This window comes from Bos indicus x Bos taurus, chromosome 26 (genome assembly GCF_003369695.1).
Source record: "Bos indicus x Bos taurus breed Angus x Brahman F1 hybrid chromosome 26, Bos_hybrid_MaternalHap_v2.0, whole genome shotgun sequence".
Taxonomy (NCBI): domain Eukaryota; kingdom Metazoa; phylum Chordata; class Mammalia; order Artiodactyla; family Bovidae; genus Bos; species Bos indicus x Bos taurus.
Window position 1 is genome coordinate 26892493 of NC_040101.1, and position 18533 is coordinate 26911025.

An 18533-nucleotide genomic window follows, 5' to 3' on the forward strand; every position below is an offset into this window, starting at 1 on the left:
TGATGCTGGGAAAGATCGAAGGTGGGAGGAGGAGAGGACAACAGAGGATGAGATGGTTGGATGGCATCACTGACTCAATGGACATGAGTTTGAGTAAACTCCGGGAGTTGGTGATGGACAGGGAGGCCTAGCATGCGGCAGTCCACGGGGTCAAAAACAGCTGGACATGACTGAGCGACTGAACTGAGCCAATCTGATGGCAGCGAGGGAGGGGAATACCAAGCTGTGGCAGTCCTCTGGCTATAAAAGGTAAGGAGGAGTAATAAAAGGTCATTTCCTTTATGCTGAACCTTTGTTCCCTTTTCCCATGGCCCATAAATGGTTAATCCCATAGCTCTAAACTGGAGAAGCTTTCTGCCTCCTGTAAAGTTTGATTCCTGGAGGCAGATTTTTTTTTTAATCCTGCAAGTGTCAGATAATTGGAAGGGTGGAGTCATGCTTTAAACCTCGACACACCTTTGTCAGGACTTGTTTGGAAGCAAAGAACTGAAAGAAACAAGGGGGAGAGAAGTGAACATTTTTGAAAGATCACTCAGCTCTAACACACCTTGGCTGGGTCTGGATAAAAAAAAAAAGTGGGAACGGCAAACAGTCTAGAAGAAAACGTCAGGGGAAGAAAGAAGGGGCATTTACTCAAAGTTGTTTCCGATTCCTTCAGCATCTCAAACTAGGTAAGTCATAGGAACTTGGTGGTTCTTGCTCCTTGTGAGACTTTAATTTGAGGTTTGCCGCTGAGAACGTGAATGTTTGTCGGAGAATCTAAGATGACATCCTTTAATTTCCAGTGTTCTGTTGATGTGATTAATTGATCATAAATGATTAGTTTGACTTATATGTTCTACTCAGGGTAGGTCTTTTAAAGGGACAAGAAAGTTTTGACAGTGGGAAAGAGAATAAAAAAGCCAGTGAAGATAAAGTGAACTCTGGTGACAAAATTTCTTTGGTATTGTTTTCAGTATTGTAAAATGACTTGTGTTAAACTGTTTTGTTTAGAATATAAATAGTTTAAAATTCCTTCTCTCTCAATCTGGGTTTCTCTCTCCTTGTCTCTCTCCACCCTTCTCTACTTTCCCCCTCTCCCCTTGATAGCAGAGAACAGCTCAGAAATCAAAGTGGGGGTTTGAGTGGGGGTTTCTAGAAGTAACCCCTGAGCACCAATGTGCTCCCCCAGAGTCTGTGCTGGCAGCTTCTGACTAAGCTCAAGGGGTTGGCTGAGCTTATCACACTCTACACTTACCACCCCTAATCTAAAGTAAAGTGAAATGTCTGAAATGATATAGTTAATCCAGGAACTTCCTGGAGTCTAACTTGGAACAAGAAAAAAAAAATTCTGTCACATTTTACAGGCCAATGTAGACCAAAATAAATTCATTTTGGGATGAGAACTACCAGTTTAGGTATCTCACAGACCACATTAACTACTAACTGACAATTTACCACTTTACTTTTTTGAAGTGTTGGCAAATCCTCTAGCGCCTCATTTCTTTGAGAAGCAGCTAATCAGTAGCTTAATAGTTGGATTTGTTCTTTCCATAAAATGTAGGGAGATTTTTTAAAGAAATCTGTTTGGAGAGCAGAATCGTTTCTCTTACCCCCATATGCTTTCTCTTAGAGCTAAGGCACAAATCTAAGTTGAAACTAAACTAAATGTACAGCCACCAGTGGAGCCCTTTTGAAAATCAGAGAAGGCTTGCTTTACTCTCAGCCCCTTCAAAACACTCCCACGAATCTGATCAGAGTTAACATGGGGGCACTTAAAGCAAGGAGTCTTGCTTGAAGCTTGGATAGAAACCCAGATTGCTGAAACCGCTCTGACCTAAGAACTAACCACATTTTAAAATTATGCCTGACCAAAAGAAGTTTGCATCTGCCTGGTTTGGCTCATTTGCCATTGTTAATGGTAGCAGGATTTAACCAAACATGGCTATAAACAAGCAGCTTAATCACCAAGCTAGGGCCCAAGCTCCCCCAGCCCTGGTTATGAAAATGGAGGATGCTAAATGCAGAGGTGGGGGCACCCATTGCTTGCCAGAGGGGTGTAGAGACAGAAGCCTCTGAGACTATCAACCCTAGGGCATGATAGGCTTGATAGGTTGATACCCCCTGCAAACTGCTTGGCCTGTCTGTGTTAACAGGGCAATAGCTAGTGGGTGGTTTTCCCACATTTTGGTTATTTTATTGTTTTAAAATGTAAAGTGTACAAAGATTGGAGTAACAAGAGCTGTAAGGATACCTATGATTCCTTAGCAGAGGATAGGGACATTTATTCCTAAAATAGAAAAACATTTCCTTCTCTGTTCCCTTCTTTGTGCTAAAGACCAAGTGTTTCGTGAATTGTTATAAGAAGGTCGGTTGAGATGGTTTTCTCTTGGTATCAGCAATTTGGCCTTGTTTGTGCCTGGGTTACACCCCATCATCAATAGGAATAGTTTTAGGTCGATGTGACACCATTTAAATGAAGAGGAAAGGAAAAAAACTCATAAAAGTAGGAAAATGATTCTGAATTGTGTTTTCTTACATAAGAAAATGGCACAGGATCATTGTTATGTCTTCAAAAGAACATTATGAAATAACCACGAAGCAGCCCCTTAGAACTATGAATGGAAGTTAACATAACTTTGGAATTGAGAACTTGAATGACTTGCTTATCCTCAGTTCTAGTAAAGTGGCCCAAACATCCCAGAAGTTTAAAATTATGCTACTTGACTGTGCTCTCGTTAAGTAGTACTTTTGGGGCAAGGTGTTCAGATAAGCACTGCTGGGAGAGGCAGGCTCAGCCACGAGTCTGGGCATGTACTTTTCTTTCCCTTATGTTACACTTTTTAAAAACTCTCGGCACTTAAAATATTTAAGAAGGAAATCCTGTGGGAAAACTGTAGCCCCATGGGATGATCCCCATCCAGGTTTGTGCCTCAACCCATCATTTTCGCTTTGATAAGTCACAGAAAATTTCCTCTCAGCTCTGGTTGAAAGGCATTTGTCTCCTGATACATCCCTACCATTTCTGACTATTGGTCTGGGTAAAGCCAGCAGAGCTCCTTCCTTATTTCAGGCCCAAGAAATCATTGTGTAAGGCCATGGGATGCAGCCATGTAGGAGCTCCAGGCTGAGAGAGAGGTTGCATCTACCTTCACCCACCCAGGGGCCCTTCTATCTCTAGAGCACTGAGCAGTAAGGGCTCCCCTCCCTCCCATTCTGGAGGGGGGCATCTGATTTCTTAGCAGGCTATCTCCTTGTGCCTTCTGGAAGTTAGGGAACTCTTGGCTTTTTTTGTTGCAAATCTTAAGGGTTCATCATTGGGACCTAAGAAAAAGATAGCAGCTACCTAGAAATGTTTGTTATATTTTTAGGTACAGAAAGAACAAGAAAACACTTGCCAGTTTGGCTGCCTAGAAGCTCTTATCAAATGGACTGGAGCTATCATCAGTCTGCCTTGATGGCTATAAGTGGAAACGACCCAGCCAATCCAAATTTATAGCTGCCAGCAGCAACTTTCATTTAAGGATGGTAATAAGTGATAACTTGTGGAAAGTTAAAGTTTCCATAGGTTGCTATGAAATATTATCCTGAAAGGAACTGTTTATAACAATTCAGGTGCTGCCATGCTAGGTGGCTCCCCACTGGCAGCCAGGGGCATGTGAACATTTAATCTCCAAAATGCCTCCTGGTTCATAGCTGATGATGAATTAAAAAAAAAAAAAGAGGTGGGGGGAGCTTCAGAGATGCCAAAGGCAATTAATGCTTAAACGGTGGATTTCAAAGAGGGTGTCAGGTTGTACGTAGATTGGTGGGACATAGGCCTACAGGAGTACAGACAGAGTCACAAGTCAGGTTTGGCCCTCTGATAAAGCTGGACTCCACTGTTAAATTGCTCATGGAGCCTCTGCTCTTCGGCTCTGGGAAACATACCTGCAAAGAACATCTGTGTCTTCTTAGCTGCAGCCAGGAATTTTTCCATGATGCCTCATTCCTTGCCTAGAGCTGCATTTAAAAAACCCCGGTGAGCAAAGAGTTGGCACATTCGATCAGGCTCTGACACTAACTGTGCGGATCTCGGTAGATTCCACCAGGCAGTTGACCAGTTGGTCTTGCGTGGTCTTGATTTTCAGTGGGGAGCTCACCCCGGGCTGCATTAGGACTTTTGTCGACCTAGATACTTTTGCCTTTGTGGATGTCCTTCCTCCATTAAAAAAAAAAAAAAAAAGACTTGAAAGAATATACTCCAAGTTAGAGTGTGTTCATTTTTCCGTTTGATTTGCGGGCCCCTGAAAGTATGATGGGAGTAGGCCCTGTGTCCATTGCACCTAGTGGATAAGTAGACCATAAAGTCACCAGGCAGGAGAAAAAGACTGAAAGGAGAGATCTTCAAGAAAGGGGTGTCCTGGGTGGGAGTAGCTTGCTCCTGAATTCTAAAATCCCAATCTGAACTGCACCCAAAAGATCAAGTAGGAGGAAAGGAAGGTTGGGCAGAGAGAACCCCAGGGAAAGCCAGGTTTCAAGTCCTTGCAGAGCCTGAGACTGGTGACTACAGCCAAAAGCACCCAGTTGGAACAGGGATCCTTGCCTTGGTCTCCTGAACCATGCTCCTCCCCAGCCCAGCCCAGCCCCGCCCCACCCCTAAAGCCTTGCCTCATCCCATCCATGCTTCAGGACACAGTGGACAAGATCTCAGTGATTTTTTTCTGCCCCGAGTAAGAGTGAAGGGAGAACGCAGATGACTTGTACAAATCTTTTCCTACATATTTCAACAGATTTTACATTGACTTTCTTGTTTTTTTTTTTTCCTACATAAGTCTGTAAAGAAGCATAGTAGGGCTGTTGTGTTAAAGAGAAAATTTCATGTTGTGAAGTATAAAGTTCCACACAAGTATGACAATCATAATAATTTTTATCCTGATTTCAACCCATCAAACATCATTCTCACATCTGAACTCTAAATAATGAAGCGTGAATGTCTTCTATTCACAGAGCATTGTATAGAACACTGAACATTGTGGGATACATCAAAATGAATTAGCTGAAAGCACCACATGCTTTGGGAGATATTGTATTACTTGACAAAAAGTGGAAGTTTTATAGTCAAATGTCAGGGTGCCAGATCTATGTAAGACCTTTAATGCTCAGCAGGGTGCAACCTGGTCAACTGGACCCTGAAAAAAAAAAAAAAAAGATCTCAGTACAAAAGAATAGGATCCAAGCTGGAACTATTAAATTACTCCCACACTAATACAAGAAATGGGAATGACCCTTATTAAAATCTATGCACACGAAAGAATTATGCTTTGAATCATGGGAATCCAGTTTTAGTTCTCAGCTTGAATAGTAGGGACCTACACTTATGAAAAGGGGTGGTAACGGACACGGCTAGTCCTGGTTTCTGGCTTTTTCTGTAGGTGGCGATGATATGGACATAACCCAGAAGAACAAACGGGATGGCACTGAAGTCACTGAAAGAAGTAAGAGCGTGATAAATGTCATTATAAAAGCGATCAAAAATTTGGAAAAAGTTAATAATTCATTCCTAATTCTACCACAACTACTGTATCTTTTTTTCTATTTATGTTTTTTGTTTTTAGTTTTTTCTTAGTTTTTTGCCTTTTTCACTGTACAATTTTAAATGTATTCCTAAATAGGCTTTATTTTTTCCTTTAAGAAGGCTTTTGTTGATTTTTTTTAATACACTTGTAATTGAAATGTGTTCCATTTTTTCTTCAAAGACCAGAATTGCCATTTCAATGTTACAGTTTTTATAACCAGCATTTGTAATGATTCCATAATATCCTGTTGAATGAATTTGCTAGAGTTTATTCAGTCGTGTTCTTATTTAGGGATACAAGGTGATGGAAATCCAAAAGAATAATATCCCCATTACTGGGACAAAGTTGGAATCACACTGGTGTCACAGTTGCAATCTACACTGAAAACTGAAAACAGGCACATTTCTTGTGTGAAACTGCCCAGATGATAAATTCAGAGACATTTAAACTGTCCCCTTAGCAGCTCTAACTCTTTCATCTATCCTGTGACTTTCATATATCTCCAATAAAAAACAAAAAACAAAAAAACTCTGCGTCCACAGACTTGGAACTCTTAAGTTAAGAAATAATTTATTTTTATGTGTCATGGAATCCCAGAAGTCCACACAACAAGAGGTTTAGTGAACGCTCAAGGACTATTATTCAAATCAAGCTGCCATTTTTGTCTCTACAACCATTTCCTTTTATGCATGTGATGCTGCTTCTGCTCCTTTAATAACCCCGTGTTGCTGCGAAGACAACCAAACTAATAGGAACACGCAGAGTGAAGAAAGAAAGGGTGACGGGTAGGAGCAGTAAGACCCGTGTGGGAGGGAGCAGTTGCCAGCACACCAAGTGACGCCCCACCATCTCCTTCATCATCTTCTTCATCCTTTTCTTTTCTCTTCTCATGAGCCATACCTGCATACATACCACATATATGCATATACTTGGGCTTGTGCACACACATATGCATGAGAAGTGTGATTTCAGAAAACAGGGGGCTCAGCTAAATAGGGGCACCTGATGTCCAACCCAGAAGGAGGTAGTGGTTGGTGATGGTCACAGTCAGAGCACAAAATTGGCCCAGTTATGGTTTCAGAATCTACCCAACCCCCATGCTGCTGTAGAGGAGAGAGTGATTCAGGAAGGCAAGAGTTTATTCTAACTCAGTTTATTCTAACTGGTGTTTTTAAAAAACACAAAAAACTTTTATGACCTCCATAGCCTCACCACGGTGGCACTTGGCACCTTCTCCATTTCAGGAGGCAAAGGGACTGATTCTCAAGTCTGTCTTGGATATTCACCTGTCCATGATTTCACCAAGCACCAAATGTGACTTATCAACCCCCTTCCTTCATACATCTCCTCACACTCAGGCATGGCCCTGAAGATTTTAGAATGAATTATGCGCCCTTGAGATACCCCCAGATTCACAGAGAAGTTCAAGGTCATTATCCACATCACAGTGGAATCAGCCAGGAAGATGTACTGGCCTCAGCTGGACTGGGTGACAGTTCAGAAGGGACAGTGCAGAGAAAAGTGGCTTGAGGTTCTGACCCTTCTTCAAAGGTGAATCCAGGCCTGAGCTAGATCTAATTGTTAGATGAGAGACATTAATGCACGGTAACTCATTTTTCAAATCAGTGGGTTACTAACTACTTTTGGTCCCAAAGAAATATAAACCTATTTTCTAGGTACATTAAGTCCCATTGTTATTGCACCTATTTGCTTTTACAGAAGGTCAAATCAAATCCCTTGAAGCACAAGTGTATAAAAATCTACCTTGAACCTAACTTAATGTGCTGAGCTTATGAAAGATGCAAGACCTTGCCAAAGTGGAGGAATTTCAGTGCATTATGTAAGATCTCCTCTTTTCTTTGTCTTTTTCTAGTCATCACAGAAACAGTAACTACAAGACTTACATCCTTACCACCAAGTAAGTGACTTATTTTGAGAACTTGCATCTCACTAAGGCTCATGTGAAGGGCTCCACGTGTAACCTTTCTCATGGGCTCTCACTCGTCAGTCCAGCAAATCCAGAATATCGGAAATCTTTTTTTTAACAGCTGTGTTGACTTTAACTTATATCCCACGGAATCCACCAGTTTGAAGTGTGTAATTCAATGGTCATTAGCACGTCCATAGAGTCATGTGGCCCCAACAATCTAATTTTAGAACATTTCCATCCTCTCTCCCCTCTCCCTGGCCTCTAAAATACACAAATTTGGTTTCTGTCTCTATAGATTTGATTGGACACTAAAATACCAGAAATCTTCTCCAGCCTGGGCCTAGGTTAGGAGGAGGAAACCATAGTCAGGCTTCTGTTTGAATCTGCTCTTCTCTCAGGAGGTCGCTGGGGTTAGTGGGTTCTATAATGGAGATCCAAGCCCCTGAGCTAGCCCTGCACCTCCTGGGAATCCTGGTTCAGGAGGGGATGGGAAGCCTCCGCATCCACACACAGGTTGGAGTGTGATGGGCTGCCAGGTGAAACACCATCCTCACAGCGCTGGCACTCGGCCCTCTGACACTTCCAGTGGCTGCCAGGTCCAGGGCACTGGCCAGGCATTCATAAAAGTCCAACCTGGGCCCAGGCCTCAAGGAGTTTTCATCACTTGCTGACTTTTCTAATATTTAAATTATCCTAATCAGCAATCACCCTGGAAACTTTCTTGTGGGTAGAATATTTGCTCTTGACATTTGTATCAAAAACAAACAAAATGAGATCCGGTGGGAAAGGGGCTCCAAACCAAGAGGGTCGTGGGTGAGAGGCCAGGGAAGGCGGGTGAGAGGGGCTGCTGAGTCCACTTGTAAAGTCACCTGCTCCTCGTTTCTGCAGAAGGGGGGACCAGCAATGGCTATGCTAAAACAGGATCTCTGGGTGGAGGGAGCCGGCTGGAGAAACAGAGCCTGACGCATGGCAGCAGCGGCTACATAAACTCAAGTAAGTGCCTGCTGGTGGGAGGGGCCGGGGAAGGATAGATGGGCAGGGAGAGGGATCATTACCACTGTTTGTCACCCATTCCAAATGCCCCAAGGAGCTGTGAGGCCTATTTCAAAAGGGATCAGTTGTCATTATGTCCCCAATATAAATAACACGATTAAGAAGCCTTCCTAGAGAGGTGACTCCTTTCCCAGTGAACTACTAACTCTCTTTAAGTCATTTCTTTTAGAAAAGGGTATCCATGTCTGAGGGTTTACAGTTTGAATTAGCAACAAAAAAAACAACAAAAGAAACTTAAGGATTAGGTTACTGTGCTAAGGAAATCCGGTGACATGCAACCCCAGACAGTGTGAGTTTCCACTGGGCAAATCCACAGACCCAGTGGATCTCAAAGAAATAATATTTCCTGGTAACTTTCAACCGAAACACAACAAACAAAGCAGGGAAAACACATATACATGCACATTGCCTCTAAAGCTATAGTTTTAAACTTTTTATTTTATATTGGAGCATAGCCAATTAATAATGTTGTGGTAGTTTCGGGTGGATGGCAAAGGGACTCAGCTGTACATATAAATGTATCCATTCTCCCCCAAACTGCCCTCCCACCCAGGCTGCCAGATAACATTGAACAGAGTTCCCTGTGCTATATAGTAGGATCTTGTTGCTTATCCATTTAAGACACCACAGTGTGTACATGTCCACCCCAAAGTGAAATGAAGTGAAAGTTGCTCAGTTGGGTCCAACTCTTTGCAATACAGTCCATGGGATTCTCTAGGCTAGAATACTAGAGTGGGTAGCCTTTCCCTTCTCCAGGGGATCTTCCCAACCAAGGGATCAAACTCAGGTCTCCAGCATTGCAGGCGGATTCTTTACCAACTGAGCCACAAGGGAAGCCCATCCCAAACTCCCTAACAATCCTTTACTTCCATTCCCCATTCTCTCCCCTTGCCCACCCCGCCTCAACCTGCAACTGGAAGTTCATTCTCTAAGTCTGTGAGTCCAAAGTCATTTTTTAAATCTTGGAATGACACTGAAGAGAGAAGACCCAAGATATGCAAACAGCTGAGCTGCTAAAGAGCTGCATATGTCCTTACCTGTGGAGAAATATTTGCATGTGGGGTTGTATTCCAGCGCACCCAGCAGTGGTCTACAATTACAGGCCAGGTCTTTAGGAAGCATCCTGCTTCTCCACTTCCATGCACTTTGGCTACACACAGAAAGGACCTCCCTGCCTTTCAGGGTTCTTGAAAAGGGCAGCAGCAGTAATTACACCTCCATTTCTGAGCACCCTTTCGGTCACGCTCTGCTGAAGGCCTCTGGCCCCTCCACAGGGCCCTCCTTCATTAGGACTGACTAGTGTGTCCTAGTATAACTGTATAAGCGTATAAGCTAGTATACTAGCGTGTACCTAGTATAACTATATGTCACCCCGTGAAGTGCTCTGAGGGTTTATGTCTTTCCCCACTTGTAGGTGGGAGCTTGCGAGGCAATGCCTCCACCTCCAGTTACAGGAGGGCCCATTCACCTGCCTCCACTCTGCCCAACTCACCAGGCTCAACTTTTGAGAGGAAGACTCATGTCACCCGCCATGGAACATATGAAGGTACGGGCCCACAGACTTTAAGAAAGAACTACTCTCTCCCCTCAGTAGCTTCTCTCATCCTTTGAATGAATTAATTTATTTTGTCCTAAAGTAGAGCCTCTGGCATGACTTTCTGGTGGGGCTACTTCGCAGGCAACAGGACACACAGGACTTGGGCTCAGGGAAGAAGTCAAGGCAAGACACCCAGTGTGGGGTTATCCACAAAGGGTTGTTAGCAGAAGTTGGAAAACTGAAGGAGTTTGTCAGGGAAGAGAGTTCAAAAGCAGAAGAGAACACAGAAAGATAAAGTTTGGGGGGAAATGCACAAAGAAGAGCCAGATCACAAAAAGGAAGAGTCAATTACAATGCCATTTAAGTCAGAGAGAAAGGGGGCAAGCTCATGATCAAGGAGGAGGAGGTGAGAGGAAGACATCTGGGGTCTTCTCCTAAGGTTACTGGAATTCCTGGTGGTCTACATAAATCTAGAGTTTTAGTGGAAAACAGACGAGCCCGGTGCAAATGGGTCTAATAGTGAATGAGATGGGTACTGGTGATGAAAAAGCAGGGTATCCTGCTTCTGGATATCCCAGTAAATGATTTTGACCCAGGGCTGCCAAGGGTAGGGAGAACTCTAAATCCAGGCCAGGTGGAGGGGATCACCACAAGTGCACCCTGCTGCTCTGCCAGCACTGGTCTCTTCATAACAAGCCCCACCTCCGGAACAAGCCGCACAAGGTCAGAGAACTGCTGGTGCCAACAGCACGTTCATTTGATCAGAGATGGGCATCGGCGTCGGCACTGCATAGGGCAGAGTTGAGGAAGTGAAAACAAAAAGGAAATGAAACAGTTGTTTTTTGTTCAGACCTCGTCCCACCGAAGTAGATCAGTGACCAGAAGGAAGTGCCGCAAGCAAGTCCCTTGGGCATAATGTGCTTAAATCCTGGGCTGAACACCCAGGCTGCAGAGGTGCAGAAAGGACCCACCCTCTCGGAAGCTATTTGGGTTTAAGTGGCCATTTGTACTGTTTGTCCTTTCTCCAGGGAGCTCCAGTGGCAACTCTTCCCCCGAGTATCCTCGGAAGGAATTTGGTATGTCCTATCCTTACTTTCTAAAGAAATGGTTGGTCAACCCTGGCAGGGATGGAGAGGGAGCATCATGAGTTAAGTGGCTTCTTCTAGAAGAGTCTGACCTCTGCTGACCTCTTTTTCTCAGCTCTTTATCCTAAAGCTTCTTAAGGGGATGGATGGTCAGACGTATCAGTTTGCCGTCAAAAGTCTTTGCTCATGAAATGGCAAGCTTCTCATACAAGGCGCAGGCTTGGGCAGATAAGCCCTAAGGCCAGGCAACAATCATAGCGTTTTCCCTTCCACAGGACCCACAGAGACCTTCCTACAAAGGGGAGTAGGGGTGAGGATGCACAAATATCAAGCATCCCAGCACCTCTACCACAGCAGCCTTAAAGGGGCACGTTTTAACCAAATGAAACATGAGGTGGGATCTTAAATCTTGAGTCCACAGTCTTGGGTTCCCACTGTGCGTAAGAATTGATGATATGAGTGATTATAATTTCATTTATTTACCTGCCTACAGTGCAAAAACCAAGACAGTCTCTAAAAAAAGCTAAAGGAAAGACCTGGCAGTCTTTTGATACATTTAATCAATGTGATCAACCAGTCCAAATGGATCATGATTACCTTAGTTAACATTCTAAGTGTGAGCCAATTTAACATTCATTTGCTAACTTAACACCCTAAACACACTGGGGCTTACATAATTTTCTCTTCCCTTTGGCCATGTGGGCATCATTTATTAAACATCCACCATCCATAAAGGTTTCTATCTGGATATAAATGCACTATGAAAACAACCTCCCCACCCAAATAGGTCTGCCTCCATGTCACAGATATTTAGCATGCCACCTCTCATATATGCCTAATATTACTTTTCTTTGTTTCTCAGCATCTTCTTCAACCAGAGGACGGAGCCAAACACGAGGTAATCTCTGTCACTGGGTTCAGTTCAATTCATCCAATTAGTATTTTCTGAGCATCTAACATGTGTCCAGACATGAGCCAGGAAAAGTGAGGAGTAAAGAATGAATAAGCCACGGTTTCTGCCCTCAAGGAGCCTGTAGCACCTGGGGGTCCCCTTTGGGAAGGGTGGGCTTTTAACAGCAGTCTAGCAAGCGTGTGGAGTGGTTCGCTCTGCTGTGGATTGTCTGAAGGTGCTAGCATCACATCTCATTTCACGCCCAGTCTCCTGGGTGACTTTAACAAGTTGTCCTGTAATTGCATTTACACAGCAAAAAAAAAAAAAAATGAGCACAAGCCCCTCTTTTGCATTGTTCCAGGGGACGAAGTTCTCTGCGAGAGTTTTACACTCTCCACAACTGCTTGTGGATAAGGCCCTAGGAGGGAATGTGGTCCTGGAGAAAGCTGCCCTTGATTTATCTGATGAAGGTGGCAAGAAGTGTGTCAGGGCAGTGCTGAAGGCAGGATTCCTAGGCCCTGGGCATTCATAAGGGCCAGTCTAAGCCTCCCAGGGGCCTGGAAAGTTAGGCACATACCAACCACGCATAACTTGATAGTTGATTGATGTTGAAACTTAGAATGTTAAATCACCCACTTGCTGCCCTAAAGAGGCCAAGATGGCTAAGGAAACACTAGAATTCTCTTGCTATTGGCTGAGAAACCCTAGAGACAGGAGAGCAGCTTGGTTCTGGTAAAGAGGAGTGGGGCCTAGGAAGTTGTTCTGAGTCGCTCAGTCGTGTCCGACTGTCTGCGACCCCATGAACTGCAGCCTACCAGGTTCCTCTGTCCATGGGATTCTCCAGGCAGGAATACTGGAGTGGGTTGCCATTTCCTTCTCCAGGGCCCTAGAAAAGGGGTCGGTTATTATCGATTATGATGGCACCTCCAGGCTCAGCCTGGGGTTTCCTGCTCTCAGCGGCTGGTGGGGTGGGAGCGGGCGGGGGGAGTGCAGTTGTGATCCAGGGTAAGGAGAGGACACCTCTTTCTAAGCAGCACTCATCCAGGGCACACCTAGGTTTTCTGTCCCCGGATCACAGAGCAGCCCAAAGATGAATGTGCAGCCCAGAGCTCAGTGTAGGGCACTGTGAGCCCAGCTCCTTCATTCACAGCTGTTCCATCTCTTCCCTGTACAGAGAGCGAGATCCGAGTCCGACTGCAGAGCGCATCCCCATCTACCCGCTGTAAGTGCTTCCGTCCTGGGAAGGACCCAAGAGTCCAGGGCTCCCGCTGTGTGTGCGCAGCCACTCGTGCCATAAACAACATGTCTAAGGTTGTGACAGGGGCCCCAGGCTGCGTGCAGGGGTGAGGAGCTGAGCAAGTCCCGGTCCCTGCTGCGTTGTAGTTCACGGACAATAAAGCACCGGCCATGACAGCTCAGGGACAGAGGGAGTCAGGGCCAGAGGAGTCTTCCCGGGTTAGTCAGTCACTTGAAGGGAGACTGAAGGAAGGTCTCAGCGAGACGAGTGGGCAGAGACATGGGAGGAAGTTTCGGTACACCTGAAGGAAAAGGAGCAGGAGGGGACTCAAGGAGGTCTGACATCCTTCTCACCTTCCAGAGAAGGCAGAAGTGTGAGAGTTCGAACTTGGTTATCTCAGATGTCAGGGGTTCCCTTGTCTCTGTTGACCGTGTGGCACTCCTGTTGTGGGTGGGTGGGAGCCAAGAACAAAGACCAGGAAGAGAAAGAGCTGGCTTGGGTGGCTCAGGAAGCAGAGACTGGGACTTGTCCCAAGAGCTCAGAGCCTGGGCCTTGGGATCCAACTCCAGGCCTGACACGGTCTCACCTGAGTCTTTCCAGGCTTGGGGAGGGGGCTGTTGAGCACAGTCGGGAGCTCTCAGGGGCGGGGGTGCCTGGCAGTCCTCCGGCACATGTCATCAGCAAATGCCTCCTCTCACACGTTGCCTTTGCACAATGCCGCCCTCCTCTCCTCTTTGCCACCTTGGGAGGCACAGCGTGTTTTACTCCACTGAATCTCCTCATCGCAAATCCTATCAGCCAGCGGGTCTGGAAATTAATTCACAGGAGAGCAGCGTAATGTTTAAGAGTTAAGGGACACACATTTCTTTTGACACTTCAGAGCATAAAGGTCAGAGACCCCACACCCGAGGCAGCCTCTGCCCGGGATGAGACCACCGCCGAATCATTTGTTTCAAGGAGTCTTGTTCTCTGGCTATCCCAGGTGTGAATGCTCCCCCTCGATCCAGGATGACAGGGTCTTCCAGCCACAGAATCTTCCCTGTGATGTCTAATTAGGAAATATCTACTGAGGACTTTGACCTCCTTGTAGAGCCACTAGATTTATGAGGCCATTAACATTACAAAGTGCCAGGTTAATCAGTGCTATAAATTGGCAAAATGCAGAAATGACAAGGCTAACCAGAAATGTCCCAGCAGGCGAAGTGGATGCTTCGTCCTCCCTGGGGCTCAGGGTGCCGTGAATGTTCACCACTCACGGACTTGGGAAGGAATCCCAAGCCTAATGAAAAACTGGGGGATTCCTTTCAGGGACAGAATTGGATGACGTCAAGCGTTTGCTCAAGGGGAGCCGCTCAGCAAGCGTGAGCCCCACCCGGAATTCCTCTAACACACTCCCCATCCCCAAGAAAGGCACCGTGGAGACCAAGGTGGTGACAGCAAGCTCCCAGTCAGGTAAGCCCCTCAGCCCCAGGCTGCTGTGGAAGGAAGGGAATAAGGTGCAGGTGTGCCCGGGCAGGCTTTTCAGGATGCAGTGGAGCCTTCGCAAAACCCTGAGCATTGCTCTTCCTGCAGCGTGAAACGTGGACTGCATCCTCCTCACCTCACCTCCATCAGCCTTCCCGCATGCAGGCCATCGTCTGGCTCTAGAGCCTAGAGATTCTCCCAGGAAATTCTTGACATGTCCTGGGAATGTGTTGGCCAGGTTCCCCAAAAGAAGAATATCGGGGAAAGTTGTAGTGTTTTCTGTCCTTCATTCACTCACCCGATAAACATTTATTATGTACTGTCTCTATTCCAAGCACCGGGCACTGAGGAAAGGCAATGAGCAGGGTAGACTGAGGGGAAGACAAGCAGGATGAGTGTAGTTCAGCACTCATACATCATGTGCCTGCCAAGTGCAAGGTGGGTTCTGTGGGAGGCAGAGAGATGAATCAGCAGGTCCCTGGGGGGAGGTGAGGAGAAGCCAGTTCTGCTATATATGAGGTGAAGCTTTCCTCTCACTACTGAAAAAAAAACAAAAAAAAAGCTCGAGATAGTCATCTTTTGTTTTTCAATATAAAACCAAAACCTCAGAGTAGTTTGTGACCTGTGTGGCTAACTCCCACTCAGGTAACAAATAGGCAGAATTGGCTTCAGATTTGAGATGCGCCCAAGGCCACTCAGGGTAACAGCATGCCCCTTGGGCCTGGTTGGCACAAAGAAATGTTTAAGGAGCATTCAACAGGAGAAGGCTGCCACCGGTACAGAGCGGCCTCGGAACTGAGGACTTCCCTTCCTGCACTGCTGTCTGGAATTCTACTGTAAAGGAGTCGTAGCTCCATGGCATCTGTGAAGGGGGGTCAGCAACAGAGAGAGAGAGAGACCATTGCGGGGACAGTGCACTGGGAGGTGGTGAGGGGGGCTTAGGAGGAGAAATGGGTGGACCCTAGAGCAAAATTTACCTACTTCAAATTTCATCAAGAGCCAACAAGAATTTCTGACCCAAGAGATCAGGTTTTCACCAGCAACAAGATTTCAGACAGAAGTGGGATGACCAGCTCCTGCAGTTTCCTTAGACTGAGGGAGTTGCCAGGACTAGGGACCTTCAGGGCTAAACTGGGAAAGTCCTGGCAAACCAAGCCCACTGGAGCTCCCCCAGCGCGGAGAATGGGTTTGTCTCACTGGGGTGTGCATATGTTTTCAGTGTCTGGCACCTATGATACAACCATCCTGGATGCCAACCTTCCCTCCCACGTGTGGTCCTCCACGTTGCCGGCGGGGTCCTCCATGGGCACCTATCACAACAACATCACAACCCAGAGCTCATCCCTGCTCAACACCAATGCCTATTCTGCAGGATCAGGTATGTGGCTCGCGGCTCACAGCCCCTCCCTGTCCTGACCCCTCCACATCTCACGCTGGAGCTGAACGGCCCCACCGGCATTTGCCATCCCCATGCCTTCCTAGAAGGGCTTCCTGTGGCCAAGCAGCCCAAGATTTTTTCACTGGAACTTCAACTTCTATGCTGATTCCTCTGGTGGGTCCCCTATGGAAAGGACTATGTGGTAAAGTGTATCTACCTATAGCTATATCTATATCTTTATCATGAGAAAGAACATGAAAACAAATATAAGGATTAACTGTGTGAACTTGAGAGATCATTTAACTTCTCTAGGTTTTAAGTGCCCTCTCTATGAAGCAGTCACGAACGAGAAGGGCTTGGCTGGAATCGATGTCCATTCAAAGCCCCACCAACCTGCGGCTGCCCACTGGCTATTATGACCCAAGGCACACCATGGACTAATGATTGGTTCCATGCTGCAAAGCAGGAGCCCAAGGTTTTCCTAAAAACAGTAGTGTAACACAGTGCGACGCTGGCCTTTCTTCCAGTGCTTCTCGCCCCTGTTCTGTGTGGATGTACTCTCACCAACCTTCTTCCCTCCCCCGCAGTCTTTGGAGTTCCAAATAACATGGCCTCCTGCTCCGCAACTCTGCAGCCCGGAATCAGCACCAGCTCCTCAGGTCAGTGCTTGCCAGCCTGAAAAAAATGGTTGCTCTTGCCTAGTGAGGGAAATGGAATGGTTTGTAGGGAAGATGTTCTTCCTGACCAAGAACATGAGGACTTCCTCCATACACACGGCAGCGCAGAACAGTAACCAAGGAGCTGCGTTAGAAGGCCCAGAGCCTGCCCTCCATCATAGAAGCAGCTCAGTCCCCAAGGAAAAGGGGGCCAGAGGCTGCACTTACGTGCTTATTCTGTGCCTGTCCCTTTATCTAATAGGAGAGGCGGAGAGATGGAAGTAAAGGGACTAAGTGAGGCAGAGCTCGCGACATTTTTAGGTGGAAAGCACTGTTAATTTAGAAAGAACTTAACTGCATCTTAAATGTTGTAGTTCCTTGGGGGCTCAAACAATGTTACTGCTTTGCTTCCAATGCAGATGTATAATCTTTTAAAAGTATTTATTCACTCATCATAACCTATATGTGAATAAGTTATCAGCCCATTTCTTTTGTTAAAGGAATCTGCCTTCTTTCTGTGATATCACGACTAATATCACATAGTGATGTAGGCCGTTTTTATTTTCCTTGACCTTCTTAACTTCTGATTTCAACACCTCCAATTAACTAGTGTCCCACAAACCCAGCAGATACCAGATTCAAGCTTTTTTCCTCTTGCCTTTGCTAGTTTACTCTGCAAAGTCCTCACTCAGGAGGGTGGGCTGATGTTGGATTTTGTGCCCCAAACTCCAGATAGGATGGAATACAAGAAGCTGTTAGCTAGGGAGGAATGAGCTTCTACACTGTTAAAAACAGACAGCCAACCAGTCTTTGAAATACTACTGGGGGTGAGGGGACTTCTATGTGCTTGAGTCAGAAGGAAAAATAGGGTCCTTCCCTGTTAGTGCCTCAGCCATTGTGTCTGGATCTGCAGTTCCCATGCTGTATACCAAGGCACCCCCGGGTCCTGCAGGGAACCCCTGGGATATTTGAAATTTTTGAGGCATACTGTAACATCTGTCAGACCCTATGCAAACTACTACTATTAAGTTGTGTGGACCTAAGTTAGTCAATAAATGGAGCTTAGGAATTTTCTGGATGGGGCAGTGGGAGGAAGAAACAGTGTTTAAAAAATTACCATGTCAGTAAGAGTGTGGGAACCGAGAAAGTTCAGAATCTCTGTCATATGCAAGAGCACTCATCGTGAAAGTGGTTTAGGGGGCTCCTGGGGCTGGCTGCCTTACTTAGAGGGCCTCATCTATGTACCTGCTCTCACCCATCCTCAATTCCTCTCAGTGTTCGGCATGCAGAACAATCTGGCCCCCAGCTCATCCACCCTGTCCCATGGCATGGCCGCCACCTCCACAGGTCTGTAACTGGGGTTTGGAGCCTAGGGGCTGGGAAGCAACGCCTCTTTGCAGCTATAGGTCACAATAGGCCTTTTCAGCAGTGGAATTAGTGGGACCAAAATGTCCCTAAAAGTCAATTGACCTTTGCCACCAAAGAAACAAGCCTCCATACACTGACCAGAGATGCCAGTCTCGGTCAAGTGCTGGCTCAGACGCGAGTGAGAGCCTTGCTGGGGTGTGTCCTCTGTGTCCCCACGTCTCACCACTGTCCTTAACTGCCCGCTGTCACTGCATATCAGTCATTTGGCTGACTTTCTAGTGCACCCCTCTGTGCAAACGTGGGGGAGGCAGGGCAGAAGAGGCACGAGCCTCAGCCTTTGCCCGCAACTTGCTTACTGTTTAGTTGGAGGGCTTCTCTGGTGGCTCAGATGCTAAA

General features: G+C 46.1%; 1 protein-coding gene across 1 annotated transcript in view; it reads left to right on the forward strand.

Moving 5' to 3' along the window:
* Window positions 1-363: 363 nt before the first annotated feature.
* COL17A1 (collagen type XVII alpha 1 chain) overlaps window positions 364-18533 on the forward strand; it is a 47059-nt gene continuing 28889 nt past the window's right edge. Inside the window, exons 1-12 of the mRNA XM_027529334.1 lie at window positions 364-671; window positions 5394-5456; window positions 7411-7455; window positions 8356-8460; window positions 9935-10066; window positions 11086-11133; window positions 12005-12040; window positions 13209-13256; window positions 14580-14723; window positions 15955-16113; window positions 16701-16772; window positions 18045-18116. Of these exons, the coding sequence (XP_027385135.1) occupies window positions 5405-5456; window positions 7411-7455; window positions 8356-8460; window positions 9935-10066; window positions 11086-11133; window positions 12005-12040; window positions 13209-13256; window positions 14580-14723; window positions 15955-16113; window positions 16701-16772; window positions 18045-18116 (913 nt within the window). The 5' untranslated portion in view covers window positions 364-671; window positions 5394-5404. The remainder of the gene's footprint in view (window positions 672-5393; window positions 5457-7410; window positions 7456-8355; window positions 8461-9934; window positions 10067-11085; window positions 11134-12004; window positions 12041-13208; window positions 13257-14579; window positions 14724-15954; window positions 16114-16700; window positions 16773-18044; window positions 18117-18533) is intronic.